General features: G+C 24.6%; 1 protein-coding gene across 1 annotated transcript in view; it reads left to right on the top strand.

The window, feature by feature from the left end:
- The window catches only part of LOC117175400 (dynein heavy chain 8, axonemal), a 158,593-nt gene that overhangs the window by 15,433 nt on the left and 125,532 nt on the right, over positions 1-17,628 (top strand). The window contains exons 6-14 of the mRNA XM_033365109.1: positions 2,725-2,901; positions 3,004-3,225; positions 6,890-6,991; positions 7,060-7,206; positions 7,594-7,868; positions 10,257-10,596; positions 10,907-11,133; positions 13,990-14,477; positions 15,647-15,875. Coding sequence (XP_033221000.1) covers positions 2,725-2,901; positions 3,004-3,225; positions 6,890-6,991; positions 7,060-7,206; positions 7,594-7,868; positions 10,257-10,596; positions 10,907-11,133; positions 13,990-14,477; positions 15,647-15,875 — 2,207 coding nt within the window. The remainder of the gene's footprint in view (positions 1-2,724; positions 2,902-3,003; positions 3,226-6,889; positions 6,992-7,059; positions 7,207-7,593; positions 7,869-10,256; positions 10,597-10,906; positions 11,134-13,989; positions 14,478-15,646; positions 15,876-17,628) is intronic.

The following is a 17,628-nucleotide window of genomic DNA, read 5'->3' on the forward strand; positions in this document are numbered from 1 at the left end:
ATACACTACATTACAAGAACCTACACTGTGAGAGTGCTTGCGATTGGCTAAGAAAAGTATTTGTAAAATTCCGGTTTATATTTGATCCACCCTCGTATTAAATAATACACAACACAAAAAATGTATATTGATCAAATAATAATATTTTATTATGCTTTTACTCAATTTTTTAAAAATGTCCTAATTGTTTATATTTAGAAATTTCCTAGTGTCCAATATTTTATAGAGCTGAGAATTTAAAAATTCGATGATATCATAAACTGCCGGGAATTTTAATAGTCGTGAATTTGTAAATTCGTGGATTCAAAAGTTTCAATTTTTTAGTGTGACAACATTTTTTGAAAAATTCTGCATTTAGACATTTTTCCATATGTACAATATGCAATTTTTATGAAATAATAGATCCTGGAATTAATTAAATGTCTCTTAATTAGTGATAATAAAGAAAATTTATAAAATAAATGATAAAAATCAATGTAATCTCTTAAATGAAACGATTGAAATATCACATCATAGAAAAATCTCAAATTGAAAAATCCTAAATTTAAAAACTTTCGCATTATCAAATTCGCGACAGAAAAGTGCCGAATTGTAAAATGTTTTTGATTTTCAAATTTCCAACACTAGAAAATTCCCGAACTTAAACAACAACAAAAAATGTTTTTTCAGTCAATATTATTTATCTAATAAAATATAATAATAAAACATCCTGATTAAATATTTTTTAATGTGGGATGTATTTTTAAATTATTGTTTAAATTCAAAATGAAAAATGAATGAAAAAAATTCGCCGTGCACGTTTTTTCTAAATGGGCATAGTAGTTTTTCAAAATTATTGTTTTTTTTTGTAATTACAGTTATTTTAAATTCAAACAATAATTAAATAAAAATACAGTGAACACACAAACCAAATTTGTTTATAAAAACATGTTATTATTGTATTTTTAATGAATAAGTATGATTTACTGAAATTTAATTAATCCGATATTTCTTAATTCGGCAATATTATAAACTGTCGGGTTATTAAAAATTTTTTTTTTCAATATTTTTATATATTTCGGGGAATCTACGATTTTAGGAATTTTCTATTTAGAATATTTTCTTTTCCGGGAACTTTACAATGCCAAGATATTTATTTTCGGGATTTTTTAATTGGCACAATTAAAAATATTATTTTTTAGGGACGACTGAAAAATACAGGAAATACCATTTCTGACACAGTAAAGTTCCAGCCATGGAAAAATCTCCAATATAAGTATTCACGAATAATAAAAGTTCCAAATAATAAAATTCCCGAATAATAAAATTATCGAATAACAAAATTTTCGAATAATAACACTTGCGAATAGCGAAAGTCTTGAATAATGAAATTCCCGGATCATAAATTTCCCAAATGGAAAAATTTCCGAATTATAAAGTTCCCAAACTGTTTAGGATTTTACTGAATTGAAAAATTCCCGACAGGTTATAATATTGCCGAAATTGATTGAAATACGGTACTATTATAAACTATCGGGAATTTTATTATTCTGGATTTTTTAAATTCAGTAATATCATAAACTATTCAGCAATTTTATTATTTGAGAATTTTCAAATTCGCGAATTTCATTATTCCGAAATTTCTTTATTTGGGAATTTGACAGTGTAGTTAATTTTATTTTTTAGGATTTTTCAGTTATCTCAATTCGAAAATCACCAAATAATAAAATTCCTGAATAATTAAATTTATGATTAATGAAATTCACAAATTAAAAAATTTTCCAATAACAAAATACCCGAATTATGAAATTTCCAATAGCTTAAAATACAACAGAATTTAAAAACACCCAACAGAAACTTCCCAAATCTTAAAATATCTAAACTAAAAAATTCCAGAATTTAAAAAAGGAATTTTTAAATAAATATTATTCGTTTTTTGAAAAAACAATTATAATAAATTTATATATTTTTCAAATACTACTAATGTTTAAAATTTCTAATATAATTTTTTAATTTAAAATAGCAATAACTGAAAAAATTATATTTCTGAATTCAAATTTTTTTTTAATAATCATTATCATCTGAAACTCAAAACATTATTTAAGAAACTTTTAACATTGAAACAAAAATTTCTCATAAAAATATTTGTTCATTGTATTTTTAGTAATTAAATAATATGTATAAATTTGTTTAATTAATTGTTTAAATTCGGGAATTTTTCATCTCGGATATTTTATTATTTGGGAATTTTCAAATTCTGAAATATAAATATTCGAGAATTTCATTATTAGAGAATTTTATAATTTAGGCATTTTATTATTTGGGAATTTTCCAATTTCGAAATTTTATTACTGAGGAATTTGATTTTTTGGGATATTTTATTTGTTCCCATTTGCAACTGAAAAATTTTAAACAGCTATTTTTGTTACTTCAAGAAAAAGATTTAATTGAATAGTTAAAAACGATATTTTTAAATAACAATTTTTTGTTAAAAAATAAAAAATATTCATTAATAAACTAGTCCAATTCAAATTTTAGAGGCTCAGAAAGAGTCCAAAAGATGAAAATGAATTAACATTAAAAAAATGTTTTTAAGTGAAATGTTTGTCAATCTATATTTGCATATATTAAATTTAAAGAAATTTATCTTTTTTGATTAATACAAAATTAAAAAGAGCAGACAGTGATATTTTTAACTTAAAAATTCATTTTTATTTTTATTCTTATTTTTCGCATATAATTTAGGCTATTGTTGAAAGCGAGCAATTGCGAAGAGAGACAGAAACAGTCGGACCATCTGAGGAACTTACATATTGGAGAAGAAAGTTAGCTCGTTTTTCTGCTATTGTCGAACATATAAAATTGCCTGAAACGCAAAAGTTTATTCAATTTCTCGAAAAAACGAAATCAAAATTATTAAAGGTTTCACGATTTTTACCGCAGATTAATTTTTTTTATAAAAAAACATTTAGTTTTCTACAAATGAAAGCAAAAATTGTTTTAAACTTTTTATTTTTCTTGCAGAAATGGAAAAAACTGGAAAATGAAATTATGACAGTTCAAATATTGTCTCAGGATAACGTGAAGTATTTATATGCCTTAAAAAAATTTAGCCAGCCTTTGTATAGATTAGATCCAACGAAAATTGGTGACTATTTACCAGCACTTTTGTATGCAATTCGCATGATTTATTCGACCTCTCGATTTTTTAATACAAGGCGAATGGTTACTGCCGTATTTGTTAAGGTATAGATAAAAAATCTAATGTATTTATGCAAAATTATTAACTTATTTTCAGGAAGAATTTTCAGAAACAAAGTAGTCATTCGAAATTTTTATGTTGTATTAAAAATTATTTTTTCCTTCAAATTAGCATTTGCCTAAAGTTTTCTTTTATTATGGATTGAAAAATCTTTTTTCGTTAAAAGTTCAACAATGTTGTTGAAAACTCGTCTTTTTGGTTTGAAAATGGATCTATTTTGGCCGAAATTTTAGCATTCTTTTATTAAAATTGCAAATATTCAGTTTAAAATTAAATTATGTTTTGGCTGAGGCTTCAAATATTTTGTTGAAAATTCGTTTTTATTTTAGATGCATTCAAATGTTCTTTTACTTAAAATCATAATTTTCTTTAATTAGAATATCAACTTTGACTTTTTTCTTGGAAATTCCTCTCTTTGGTTGAAAATAAACTTTGTTGTTAAATGTTTTCTGGTCAAAAATACAACTGGTTAAAAATAAATCTGTTTTATTTAAGGCTTCAACTATTATCTTTAAAAGAAATGGTTTTTTATTGAATCTAATTATTCATTAATTAAATTTAATATAATTAAATTATTAAAATTAATAAACCAATGAACTTGATTTCTTTTTACTTGAAGTTATTTTATATGCACCTTAAATTCGAGATTCAAAATTTCAAAATTCAAAATAAAATCTAGAAATTATCTAAAAAATTATTGTAAATATTATTAATTGTTCTTAATAGAGTTTTTCGTTGATATGAAATTATATAGTTACCCTATTTTAACAATTTTAAATTGTGTTAGAATTTCACACAAGAAATGGGTATTTTTAATCAAAAATTAAATTATTGACAACCAATTTTTCATGAAAATCGCTTTATAATTCGGCTAATATTAAGAATCTATGAATAATTTTGGACCATGTTTTGTATTTTACGTCAGAAACTGTTTTTTGTTTCATTGAAAATTATATTTTAAATATAGTTTAAACATAAATTGCAAATTTTGAACTGTTTTAAGTTGAACTAATGTCTTTTTTTACATACATTTTTGAAAACAAAAAACATTAGATTTGGAATGATCATAATTTGTTTACTTTTTCAGATTACGTTATAGTGTTTCACAGATAAATATGATATATTAAAGCAAAAATTGTTATAGTTTGAACGAAATTTAGAATCTTTGAACAATTTTAGATTATTTTTGTAATTTTTCGAAGGAAATACAAATTTTTAATTATAAAATTTATTTTAAAGAAGATTGAAAACTTTCAAAAATTATAGGTTGAAAAAGATTTTAAATTTTAGTACAATTAGTGGTTATATTAAAATTTTTAATTTATTTTAAAAGTCAATAATCTTTCAACAATTTTAGTTTACGTTAGCAATTTTCAAAAAAAAACTGATATTCGAAAAAAATCATTCTTATAGTTTAAACAAGATTTAGAATTAGGTTATTTTAATGTTTCCCGCCAAAAAATGGCATTTCAGAAATCATTCAAGTTTAAACAAGATTTGCAATTTGTCAATTGTTTCAAGTTGTATGAACGTTTCTTTTAAACAGGAAATCGGCTTTTTTAAACAAAAAACATTAGATTTGAAAGGATCATAATTTTTGCAAATGTATCGGTTACGTTATAGAGCGTTACAGTAAAATTGGTATTTCAGTGCAAGAAAATTAGAATTTGAGCAAAATAAAAAATCTTTTAACAATTTTTGATGATTTTCAAATTTTTCGACGGAAAAAGGTATTCTGATTAAAAAATTATGTTTTCAAGCAGATTTAAAACTTTTAACAAGTATAGGTTATGTTTGAATTGTACACGAAAATGTAGTATTTTGAAACAAAAAACATTATAGTTGAAACAAGATTTACAATTTTAAAACAATAACTGTTTATACTGACGTTTCTACCAGGAAATTTTGGTTTTATAAACAAAAAACATTAGACTTTAAAAATTCATAATTTCTTGACAATTTTAGGTTACGTTATCGTGTTACAGAAAGTCCTGATATATAAACATAAACATTATTATAGTTTGAAAGAGGTTTAGAATCTTCGAACAGTTTTAGATTATTCTTGTGTTTTTCGACCGAAATTGGCTTTTTTTAATGAAAACATAGTTTTTAAAGAAGATCCACAACTTTCAACAACTATAGGTTATGTTTTGCGTCGTACACAGAAATTCCGTACTTTGAAGCAAAAGTTATTATAGTTGGAATAAGATTTTTAATTTTAGCACAATAGATGGTTATTTACGTTTTTTCCAGGAAATGTTAAAAAAACACTAGATTTAGAACAATAAGAATTTTTAAACAAATTTGGGCTCCTAATTGCGTTTTATAATAAAATTGGTGTAATAAAACAAATATGATTATAATTTGAAAAATAGAATCTTTCAACAATTTGGGATTATTTTTGTGTTTTTAAATGGAAATTAGAATTTTGAATCATTAAAAAAATAGATTGAAACGAAGATTCAAAACTTTTAACAATTATATTTTATGATTTTGCTGTACAAAAAATGTAGTATTTTAAAACAAAAAAAATCGTAGTTGGAACAGGATTTTCAATTTCAGAACAATTAGTGATTATACTAACGCTTGGTTTCGCCAGGAAAACGGCGTTTTACACAAAAATTATTAGATTTTAAAGTTAATAATTTTTTTAAATTTTAGTTTACATAAACAAAGGTGATATTTTAAAAACAAAAATTATTACAGTTTAAACAAGATTTAAACTCGTTTAACAACTGGGAATTCTTCTTGTGTGTTTTCGACGGAAAAAAGTATTTTTAATTTAAAAATAAATTTTAAAGACCATTCACAATTATGTACATTTTAGTTTGTCTTCGCGCCATAACTGGAATTTCAAAATTAAGAGCATTAAAGTTTAAATACCATTTGCAGTTTTTAAACTATTTCTAGTTATATAAACTGTTTTAAAGAAAATCGTTTTTTTTATAGAAGGATCATTACAATTTGGTTTCTTGTGATATTGTTTTTCATCTAAAATTATGATTGTTAATAAAAAATTATCAAATTTCAAAGAATATTTACCAAATTTTAATAATAATAGTTTACTTTAATATTCTTGTCAGAAATTAGTATTTTTTGTAAAAACTAAAAAGGTTTAAACATAATAGATAATTATTTTAGATAATAGATACTATAATTGCAAAAATCCTGTATTATTATTAATTTTATACTTTAATTTACTAATTACGTTAGACAAAAAAATCGCGCTTATAATAATAAAATAATTTGTATCGTTTCATAATTAGATTTACATTTTAATTTTTAATATAATTTTGAATGTTTTTAGTCGCAACTCGATATTTTACATAAAAAATAAGATTTAAAAGCAGATTTACAATTTTAACTATTTTCGGTTGTTATTGTTATTGTTAATCCAAACTTTCTAGATTTCGAATAATATTTACCAAATTTTAATAATAATAGGCCATGTTGATATTTTTTGTTGAAAAGTTGTATTTTTTATAAAAACTGAAAAGTTTTAAATAATAGATCATTATTCTAGATAATAGATACTATAGTTGCAGAAATCCTGCGTTAATATTGATTTTTCAATTTAAATTACGAATTAGGCTTGATAAAAAAATCACGCCCATAATAATACTATAATTCATAAAGTTTGATATTTAGATAACAAATCAAATGATCTTGTCTTGTAAAGCATATCTAAATGAAAATGGGAGCCTGAACATTTGGGAAGATTCAAAAGCAGCACTAATTCTTAGAATGAAGGTAAAAAATCTTTTTTTTCAGAAATGATAATTTCCTCATATTGAATTTATGTTTTTAATTGAAATCAGGTTTGCATTAAACTCGGTGATCGATATTTTGAGTGCTACAATGAAATGCGAAAAAAAGTGAAGGAATCCGCAGAAGAAAATTTATTTGAAGTTTCGGAGATGTACATCTTTGGCAAATTTAATACTTTCAAAGACAGGCTGCATAAAGTCAGTTAATATGTAATAGAAAATAAATTAATTCAATTTAAAATTGACCTAATGAAAAAAGTTTAGCTAATGTTATTAATTTTTAAATGGTGTTGTTACCATTTAAAGATGTTAACTTCCGAGTTTTTACATATTTATTAAATAAAAATTTCGATCTTAAATCGAATAATTGCGAAAAACAATTTTTGAAGGATAAGACAGTCTCCCTGGGGCAGGATTTGAACCATGGAAGCGACTATGGCATTCCCGGTTCAAATTTGGGCCGAAGAAGATATTTTCTTGTTCTATACATATTATTTGACTAAAGCAATATTTTTAAAAATTGAATTTGTATAAATCAATAATAATTATTAATAATTATTTATAAATAATTGTTTTTATTTTCAGCTCATTGACGTACTTGAAACGACTCTCATGTACTCAATTTTGCAAAGTTCAGCCATCGAGGGCATAGACGTTTTTTCCAACAAATTTACGAATTTTTTTGATAAAATAGTTTCACAAAGTTACGATCCCCTGGATCACAGGAAACCTTATTTCGAGTCTGATTATGCTGAATTTAAGAAAAATGTCGCCCAAACGGAAGACGAGCTACGAAAATTTTTTTTCAAAACTGTTTCAGAAGTCCCAAACATAACTCAAGCATTACAATTAGTTGCTAGGTATCTTATTTTAGAAAATAAAAATATAACTTTTAATAATTAATTTTTGGTATTCTCTTATTAAAAATTATCGTAACATTTTTTCACAATAGTAAGTTTAAGAGATATTTAGAAGTTTGAAAAATTCAATTAAATAATTAAAAACCTCAAAGGATTTAAAAATATTTTGATATACAAAAATAAATTTCTTGAGGCTCCTAGAAAACTAGTTTAGATTAATTTAAAAGGTACTTAGAAAGTTCGTTGTTTCAAAAAATTCTAAAATATTTAATTTTGTAAATATTTATATTTTCTTCAGATTAATACAAACATTTTTTTTATTAATTTGAGAAATGAATTGTAAAAAAATTTTAAAGGGTCTTCAAATAAGTAAAAACTTGAATAGATTACAATTTTTTTAAACAAAACGTTCACTTTGGAAGATACCGAACTAAAGCTAAAGCTAAAAGCTAAAGAAAAATTGTAGGGAAAGTTTGAATGGATTAATAAGCTACTTAAAACGTTTAAATCTTTAAAATATTTAAAACAGTTTTGCAATTTTTTAGGATTAAAAGAAAAATTTATAAAAGAATTTAATTATTTTAAAAGATATTAACAAGTTGTAAAACAATTAAAAAACAATTTTTAATGTAGAGTTTTTAAGATTTTAAAAGAACAAGCTTTCTAAACAAATTTAAACAAATTTTAAGAAGGAAAGACATGAATTTAGAAGTTTATAAATGATTGGAAAAAATACAAAATTTCAAAAGTTTTCAAAAAATTTAAAACAAAATGTAGATTTTTAATTATTTCCACATACATTTTTAAAGCTTATTCAGAAGTTTGAAAGGTTGCAAGATAATAATTCAAACATTTTCTAAAGTTTCCTGGAAAAGTTAAACGTGATTTTTTATTTTGAAAGATAACTTAAGAAAAAATTCAGAAATTTTTTAAATGATGTCTTAAAAACTCAAAATATAAAGTTTTTAAAGCATTTTAAACCACAATCTTTTAATTTTGCGAGATTACAAATTTTAACAAAAATCAAGTAAATATAAGAGATATTTAGAAGTTTTAAGAAGTTTAAAATATGATTTAATGAAAATATGCCTAAGAAATTCAGAATAAAATATGGATTTTTAAATATTTGGAATTACAATTTTGAATCTTTTCAAGAATTTTGGAAACTTTTAATTACTGACCAAATTTAAAATAGTTTTTTTATTTTAAAAAATCTTTCAAAGCATATTTAAGAAGATTCCAAAACATTTCAAAAGCTTTAAAAAATTGTCAGAAAAGAATATGAAATATTTTAGGACAATTTATTAATTCTGCAGAATTTAAAAACATGTTAGCAAAAATTTGTATAAATTCAAAGGATACTTATAACGTTTGAAAGTTTTAAAAAAGTTGAAAAATAATTCATAATTTAAAAAGATTAGAAAAATTGTTTATCTCTCAACAATTAAAAAAATTCTGAATTGAGAAATTCTGGAATAATATATTTTCTAACTGTTTATAATGTTGCCGAATTGAAGACTTCTAAAATTTAACCAATTGAAATTATTTAAATCATAAATAAATAAGAAATAATGTATGAAACAGAAAATATTTTCTTCAAACAAAAGCACTTTATTTATTGTTTGAGTATTCAACAATTTTGTAATTTTTAAGATTTAGGAATTCCATAATCACGAAATTTTCCTGTGTTAGCAATTTTACAATGTCCAATATTTTATAATGTTAGCAACTCTTTAATTGGGGATTTACAAATTCTGTAATATCATGAATTGTCGTAATTTTATTATTAGGAAATTTTAAGCTGCCGGCTATTATTTGATTTTCAAAATTTCCTATTTTCAAATCGTGATTTTTTCGGGATTTTACCATCATGTCTTGAAAAAAGTTTTACAAATCTCGAAAATTTTAATGCAGTTTTATAATTCTTAAAAGATTTCTGTACATTTTAGGACAAATTCAAGTCAGTTTAAAAGATATTCAGAAGTTTTGAGAAGATTAAAAATGTTCAAAAGAGTGAACAAATTGCTGAAACTTTATAAAATAATTTTAATTTATTTTCGACCTTTTAAACTTTAAAATGATTTGAATTTTCTCCGCAATTTGGTAAAATCCACAACAATAAAAATTTTCTTTAAAATTACATAGATTCTTTTTCGGGATATCTGAAATTTTTTTTAAATTGATTGGATCCTTAAATAAAAAATGATAATACTTTGTGCAAATCTAATTTAATTGTTGAAGAATTTTTAACAAATTATTACTTATTTGAAATTTGTATTTTTATTCAAAAATCATTTTTCTCCTGAAAATGGTTCTACTAATAATAAAAGTAACAATTGAATTGAAGAAATATTAAGGCATTTATTGTCTCTACCCATTATATAATAGGTTTGAAAAATTGAATTTCAAAATTTTGAATATCGACCGGAAATATTTGGAACTTGTTTCGTCTTATGAAAAAGAAGTTGCAGAAGTAAGAGATAGATATAATGAAAATCGATTAATGCCACCTCTTCCTCGAGACATTCCACCAATTGCTGGTCGAATTTCGTGGATTCGACAACTATACAGACACATTGAGACTCCGATGGAAATTTTTAAAAAACGTGAACGAGTCATCAATCATGAAAAAATGCAAAGAGTCATCAAAATATATAATGCACTAATTGGGGTTTTTATCCACTACGAACTGATACACCACAAAGCGTGGTACGATTCAGCGGATATAGTAAGTTATTAAATGAAAAAAAATTCAGAAATAAAAATTTATCAAATCATTAATTATTAACTTTAAAAGATACAACAAAAAATGTACTCTAATTTTAATTATGGTGATAAAATTAACTTTTTTAAAAAAAACTTACTTACCACTTAAGCGTAACAGTAACGCATTCTACATAGAGAACGTTCTGGGTTCAAACCAGGTCCAGAATAGATTTTTTTTTGAAAAATATTTCTATTTGGGATTCTTATTCGACGAAGCGTTCAATTGATAAGTATTTAGTGTATAACAAATGAAAATGATAATATTTGTATAGGTTCGTTTGGCCTTAACCTCGCCTCTACTAGTACGAAATCCAAAGACGAACAAGTACACGATAAATTTTGACCCTTATGTAGTAGAAGTTATTCGAGAATCAGAACACATGTTGAGATTTGGACTAGATGTTCCCGATTTTATAAAAATCATAATGTGCTGTAAAGAAAAAATTTTTGGATCATTTGAAACAGTTAAAACGCTGGTAGCCGACAACGATAAATTAAGGTAATATTTTTTGAAAATTTTTGAATTTTTAACAGTGCTTTCTGCAGACTGTACAATCTTTCCCCTATTTCCCTCTTTTCCATATTTTTAAAAGCATTTTTCTTTTCTTGCTTTTTACAAAATCTTCTCCCTTTTCTCCTTTTTCTCTTTTTGTGGCTAAAATACGAACGTAATTACTATAATCCAATATGAAAGTCCATTCACTTTTGGTAAGAAGCAAATTCTTTTTATTGGAAAACCTGCTGTTATATTTTTGGTTAAAACTCATACTTTTGCTCGGAAATTCAAGTGTCCTCAGAAAAAATTGGTATTTAACCAAAAAAACCGTTTTCTTGGATACACACGGAAATTTGGTTTAGGAAAAATAATTTTGGATTTAACAAGATATATTATTTACCCAATCACATTTTCCGGTTCAATGAACGAAATACTCCATATATCAAACGATTTAGCCAAAACAACCAAAAACTTTGGTTGGGTCAATCAAATACTTTATGGTTAATATAGTAATGCTATGTTTAAGCTAAAAAAAACTGTTTTTATTCAGCCAAATATTTTTCTGACTTTGTTTTGTTGACTATACGTCTGTTTGGATAGGAAATTCCTTCTTTTTTAAATAAAAGTTCACTTTTATATATTTTAGTTGAAATACAATTATTTTCAATAGAAAATACTACTACTACATTTTTTGTTAAAAATTCATCTAGTTCATTTAAAACATAAACTTTCAACCATTCGATTAAAAATTTCAGTATTTTGTTGAAAATACAACGATTTTTCCGAAAGTTCATCCTTTTTGTTTAAAAATTCAACTATTTTGTTGAAAATCTGTTAGTTTGTATAGTAAATTCGTCCTTATGGATTCTAATTTCATCGTTTGGTAACTCTTTTTTTTTGTAAAAAATTTTTGATTGTCTTAAAGTTACATAATTTTAAGAGAAAAGTCTACTATCATATTTTTGGTAGAGATTTCATCTCATTTGGCTAGAAATTCTACTAATTGGTTAAATATTCAATTATTTTGTTGGAAATTTCACAAATTTTTTATGAAATCATCTTTTTTTTGTCGAAAGTTCCACTGTTTTGTTGTTTTTTCGATACAAAATTCGTTCTTTCATGTTGAGAATTCACCTTTTCGTAAAAACATAAGCCTCTGGGTTAAAAGTTAATTCTTTTTACTTGAAAATCCTATTCTATTTTTCGTCCAGATTTCATCTTCTTTGGTAAAATTTTTATTAAAATAATATAAATTAAATATGTTTAAAAATTCAACTATTTTCTTAAATAGACATGTTTTTGTTTTGATGAATATTCGCTTAAATTATTATTATCAATTTGATTAAATATACATTTTTTGTAATTAAAAAAATCTGAATTAGTGTTATTATTATTTGATTAAAAATTCTAATATTTGGTTGAAAATTTAAATATTTTGTTGAAAATTCATCTTTTTTCTTCAAGTCATATTTTTTAGTCGAACATTCAATTATTTTGCTGAACATTTATCTATTCGACAAAAAACCCATTTTTTTGGATTAGCTTTTGGTATAAAATTAATTTTTTGGTTAAAAATATGTTTTTTTCTATGTTGTGAGTTAATTTATTTCAATTGACAGGTCTTAATTTACATTTTGGTTTGACAGTTTACCTAATTTGATAAAAAAATTTACTATTTGGTGAAAAATATAATTATTTTGTTTAACATTGATCTTCTTCGATAGAAAATTAATCCTTTTATATTAAAAATTTATCTTTTGGTAAAAAAAAATGATATTTTTTTAGTTAAAAATTCATTCCTGTTAATTGAAAAGACTATTATTGTATTTTCAGTCCCAAATCCATATCTTTTGCTTAATGAAGGAATAAATCTTTATTTTTGTTCATCTATTATTTATTTGTTTAATTCAATTCTTTAGTTAAAAATTGAATAATTTTGTTACAATGTATCCATTTGATCGAAAAATATACTGCTTTTTATTGAACATTCGTCTTTTTGGATAGAAAGTTGGTCATTCAGGATGGAAAATCATCGTTTGATATAAACGTTTTTTTGTTTGGTTGACACTTAATTCTTGTTAATACACAATAAAAAGTCTAATATTCTTTTTTTGAGTTCAGGAATCATCGCTCTTGTTTAAAAATTCGACGTTTTCTTCAAAATTATTATTATTTTGTTGAAAATTCAACAGTTTTGTCAAAAAAGTTATCTTTTTTGGTTGAGGATTGAACTTTTTTCTAATAAGTCCTCTTTTTTATTGAAGGTTTCACAGTTTTATTAAAAAAGCATCTTTTCAGATACAATTTCGTCTTTTTAGATAAAAAAATTATCGATTGGGAGAAAAATAGTTTTTTTGGCTCAATTTTAATTTTTTTAATTCATTAGTCTACTATTATATTTTTGTTTAAGAATTTATCTCTTTTGCTCATAAATGGTTCTATTCAACTATTTGGTTAAAAATTGAAATATTGTATTGAAAATTTAACTATTTTGCTCAAAAGTTATCCCTTTTTATTTAATTGAACTGTTTCATTGAGCATTTGTCGTTTTGGATAGAAAATTCGTCCTATTTCATTGAAAATTCCTTATTTTCTAGAAAGTTCAACAGTGTTTTATAAGATTTTTATTTCATTCGAAAAAATTGAAGTTATTTAATTGAACATGTAAATTTATGGATAAAGTTTGATTTTTTGTTAGAAAATTCGAAGAGTTTGTTGGAAATTAAAAATCTTTTTTAAATTTGATCTGTTTTGGTAGAAAACGAATACTATTTCTATTTGCAATTTTATAAACACGATAACTACAATAATGTCATAATAAAATGATACTGTAAAAATTTATTTAAAAATTATTTTCAGACGCTCCATTCCACTTCTGTTTTTGAATTTAATGAAGCCTTCCTTTGTAAAAGTGGAAGTGGCTTTCCAACCTTGTTTATCAGTCGTAACATGGGCTTCCTTAAAACTTTCGGAAGTTTGCGACGATATAAGAGATACCCTGCAAGATGTTGACGTTTTTGTTAAAGGAGTGAAAGACATGAAGGAAGCAAGAGTTGACAAAGTTTTCGAAGCTATAGTAAAAACACCATTAATAAAATTGGAAAATCATCCCCTCCTTCCCATTCAATTCTTCGAATCTAATGTCACCTATAAAAATTCGATTGCAATCGAATTGGAAATAAAATCTGCTGCAGCAGAAAAATCAGTTGTAAATATTGTAAATAAATTTATGAAATTGATTACTGATCCAAGTGTGAAGGAAAGCAAGTATGATTGGCTGGATCCTAAAAAACTCAATAAGCCAGTCGGGTCTCTCACCAAACTTACGAAAGACGTTTACGAACCTGGTAAATAGAATAGCAAATGAAAAAAAATTCTTAAACTATACCAAACAGAAATAAAATAATTCACTTTATAAAGGAAGGTTAAAATAAAAATATAATATAATAATAAGTTCCAAAAACTCAAAATGATAGAATCCGTTAGTAATAGCACTGAAAATTTGTTTGCGATATTTCGAAAACAATTTTAAAAACTTTTAAAAATATTTTCTGTAGAAAAACAACATTTTTTACAATTTTTTGCTGTAAAGTTTGTAGACGTAAATGACCTTAGTCGGAAAACTAGTAGCAAACAATTTTTTTCATCGAAACATCTTATTTTGACAAAGTGACTTTCGATCATTTGCGGAGTAAATACTGCGCGAGAAGTAAACAATTTTTTTAAACTATCTTCAAGCTGTTAAAGTTCCGCAAGTAGTAGAACCAAATTTCTATAGTGTAGACGGTAAAATAAAGAGATAAAGGGGCAAGATGGGTAGTGTGGTATATCAAGAACCAAAGAAATACTAGAAAAGTCGCCTCTTGGAATTTGCAGAGTAAATAACGCATGACAGGAGAACCCATTATGTAGACTTTCGTCGCGCTTTAAAGTTCTACGAGTAGTAAAACTGACTTTTTATATTTCAGATGAAGAAATAGAGAGATATATGGGAAGGATGGATCGCGGAGTATGTTTGGAAAAAAATGACAGAAAAGTCGCCTCTGCGCATTTGCGGATTAAATATCGCGCGAAAATTAAACCCTTTATATAGACTGCCATCACGCTTTCACAGTTCCACAAGTAGTAGGGCTAAGTTTTCTTTTCGGACGGTAAAACAGAGGGATTGAGGGGAAAAATGGGTAGTGGGGTATGTCAAGTACCGAATAAATGCTAGAAAAGTCACCTTTGAGCATTTGCGGGGTAAATACTGCGCGAGAAGTAAACCCATTATGTATACTTCCGTCACCCTTTAAAGTTCTACAAGCAGTAGAACTCATTTTTTATATCTCAGATGGAAATATAGAGGAATTGATGGGCAGCATGAGTCGTGGGGTATGTCAGGAACAAAATAAATGCTAAAAAACACCTGGAGCATTTGCTGAGTAAATATCGCGCGAGAAAAAAAACCTTTTTGTAGACTTCTATCACGCGCCTAAAGTTCTACGAGTAGTGAAACTAACTTTTTATATCTCAGACAGAAAAATAGAGCGATATATGAGCAGTTTGGGTCGTGGAGTATGTGAGGAACACAATTTATGCTCGAAAAAGTCGCCTCTGAGCATAAGCGGAGTAAATATCACGCGAGAAAAAAAAAACCTTTTTGTAGGCTTCCATCACACTCTTAAAGTTCTACAAAAAGTAGAACTGACTTTTTTTGTCTCAGACAGAGAAATAGAGAAATTTATGACAGAATGGTTCGTGGGGTATGTCAGGAACAAAATTAATCCTCAAAAAGTCGCCTCCGATCATTTGTGGAGTAAATATCGCGCAAATTCTAGAAGGCGACTTTTCGCGCATGCATCTTGTTCCTAACATTCTCCACCACCAATAAAGCTCATAAAAAATTCTTTGTATTGCTACGTTTAGGGTATAGAAAGTCAGATTTACTACTTATGGAACACCCGGTAATATTTTTTAAAAATGAGGAAAAAGTCAATTTTTTAATTTGTTCCTAAAGTTGAAAAACAATGTTGCTTTTATAAAAACAAAAAATTTAATAAAAACAAAATTTATTATTTAAAGGTTCCTAACCTCAGTTAAAAATTGTTATCTTCGGTTAAAAACTTAACTTTTTGTTTGCAAAATTTGTAATTTGTGAAAAATTATTCTGTTTGAGCTTAGAATCGAACTATTTTGTTGAAAAATCATCTTTATTAATGAATTTAAATTTCTTAGGTTAAAAATTAAAAGTTTTATATTTATTTTATTTTATAACTTTAAAAATTAATATTTTCATTTAAAAGATCATGTTTTTAGTGGAAGAGGATTCTGGTTTGGTTGAGGACATTTAGCTAATTTTTTGGAAATTCATTTTTCTTTCACATGAATAAAACTGTTTTTTATTTATAAGTTTAACTGATTGATTTATGTTTTATCTATTTCATTTATTTATTATTCATTTTTCATATTTACTTTTTTATTTATTTAGTTTATTACACTTGGTTTCTTCGTTCATGATACATCATTTTCGTGTAACAAAAATGTTTATTCGGTTGAAAATGTAACCATTCTGTTCAACATTCGTAGATTTTTAATTTTTAAATTATATTTTTCGATCGTATTTTTAATTGAAAATTATCTTCTCGGTAAATAATCGTGCTTTGACTTAAAAAGACACTAATTTGGTAAAAAAATAGACTATTTCGTTAAAAATTAAATTTTTTGTTGAAAATTCATATATTTCTGGTATCAAAATTAAAGTTAATAGTTTAATTTTAATTTTTAGTTAGAGTTAAACATTTTTTTTATTGCTGTAAAAAATTCGTGTTTTTGATAAAAGATTGAGACTTTCTTGTGTTAAAAATATAAACTGTTTATTATTAAATATTAAAATCATTTTTGGTTGAAATCTTAATTATGCCAGAGCTAAAAAAATGTCTCTTTAAAGGGTTGATTACTCTGGAAATTCTGGTTTAAATGACGCCAGGATGAAGCCAATTTCTATATTTTCCAAGAAGATATTGTAAAAATAGTGTAAATTTCAATGTTTTTTAAATGTTCAATAACTTCTGAAATAATAAACATTTTTCGATGTTCCGGGGTTCACTTTAAAATTATAACATGAAAGTTGGAAAAATTGCAATATTCTTTGTGGTAACAACATTATTTTTGTAAAACATATGAAACATATAATCATGAAGTTTCTATGAAATTTCCTCAAAATCTATATTAACTATTATCATTAATAGGCCACGAAACACTGTTTGTAGGCGCAGCTCTACACCTAATTTAAATCATTTAATAAAAAGATTATTTTTAATTATAATTTTTTAAAAAGTTTAACGAAAAATCAGTAGAATTTTGTATTTGATTTTTTAATTTAAATATTAAGAAAATTAAACAAAAAATTTTCAAACTTAGTAGCTTTTTAATGATTTAAAGCGTTTTAAGATGACAATACAAATACTTTTTTAAGTTTTCTGATAAATTAAAACTGTTTTTTCCTTAAAAAAATAA

This window comes from Belonocnema kinseyi, chromosome 6, assembly GCF_010883055.1.
Source record: "Belonocnema kinseyi isolate 2016_QV_RU_SX_M_011 chromosome 6, B_treatae_v1, whole genome shotgun sequence".
Lineage (NCBI taxonomy): Eukaryota > Metazoa > Arthropoda > Insecta > Hymenoptera > Cynipidae > Belonocnema > Belonocnema kinseyi.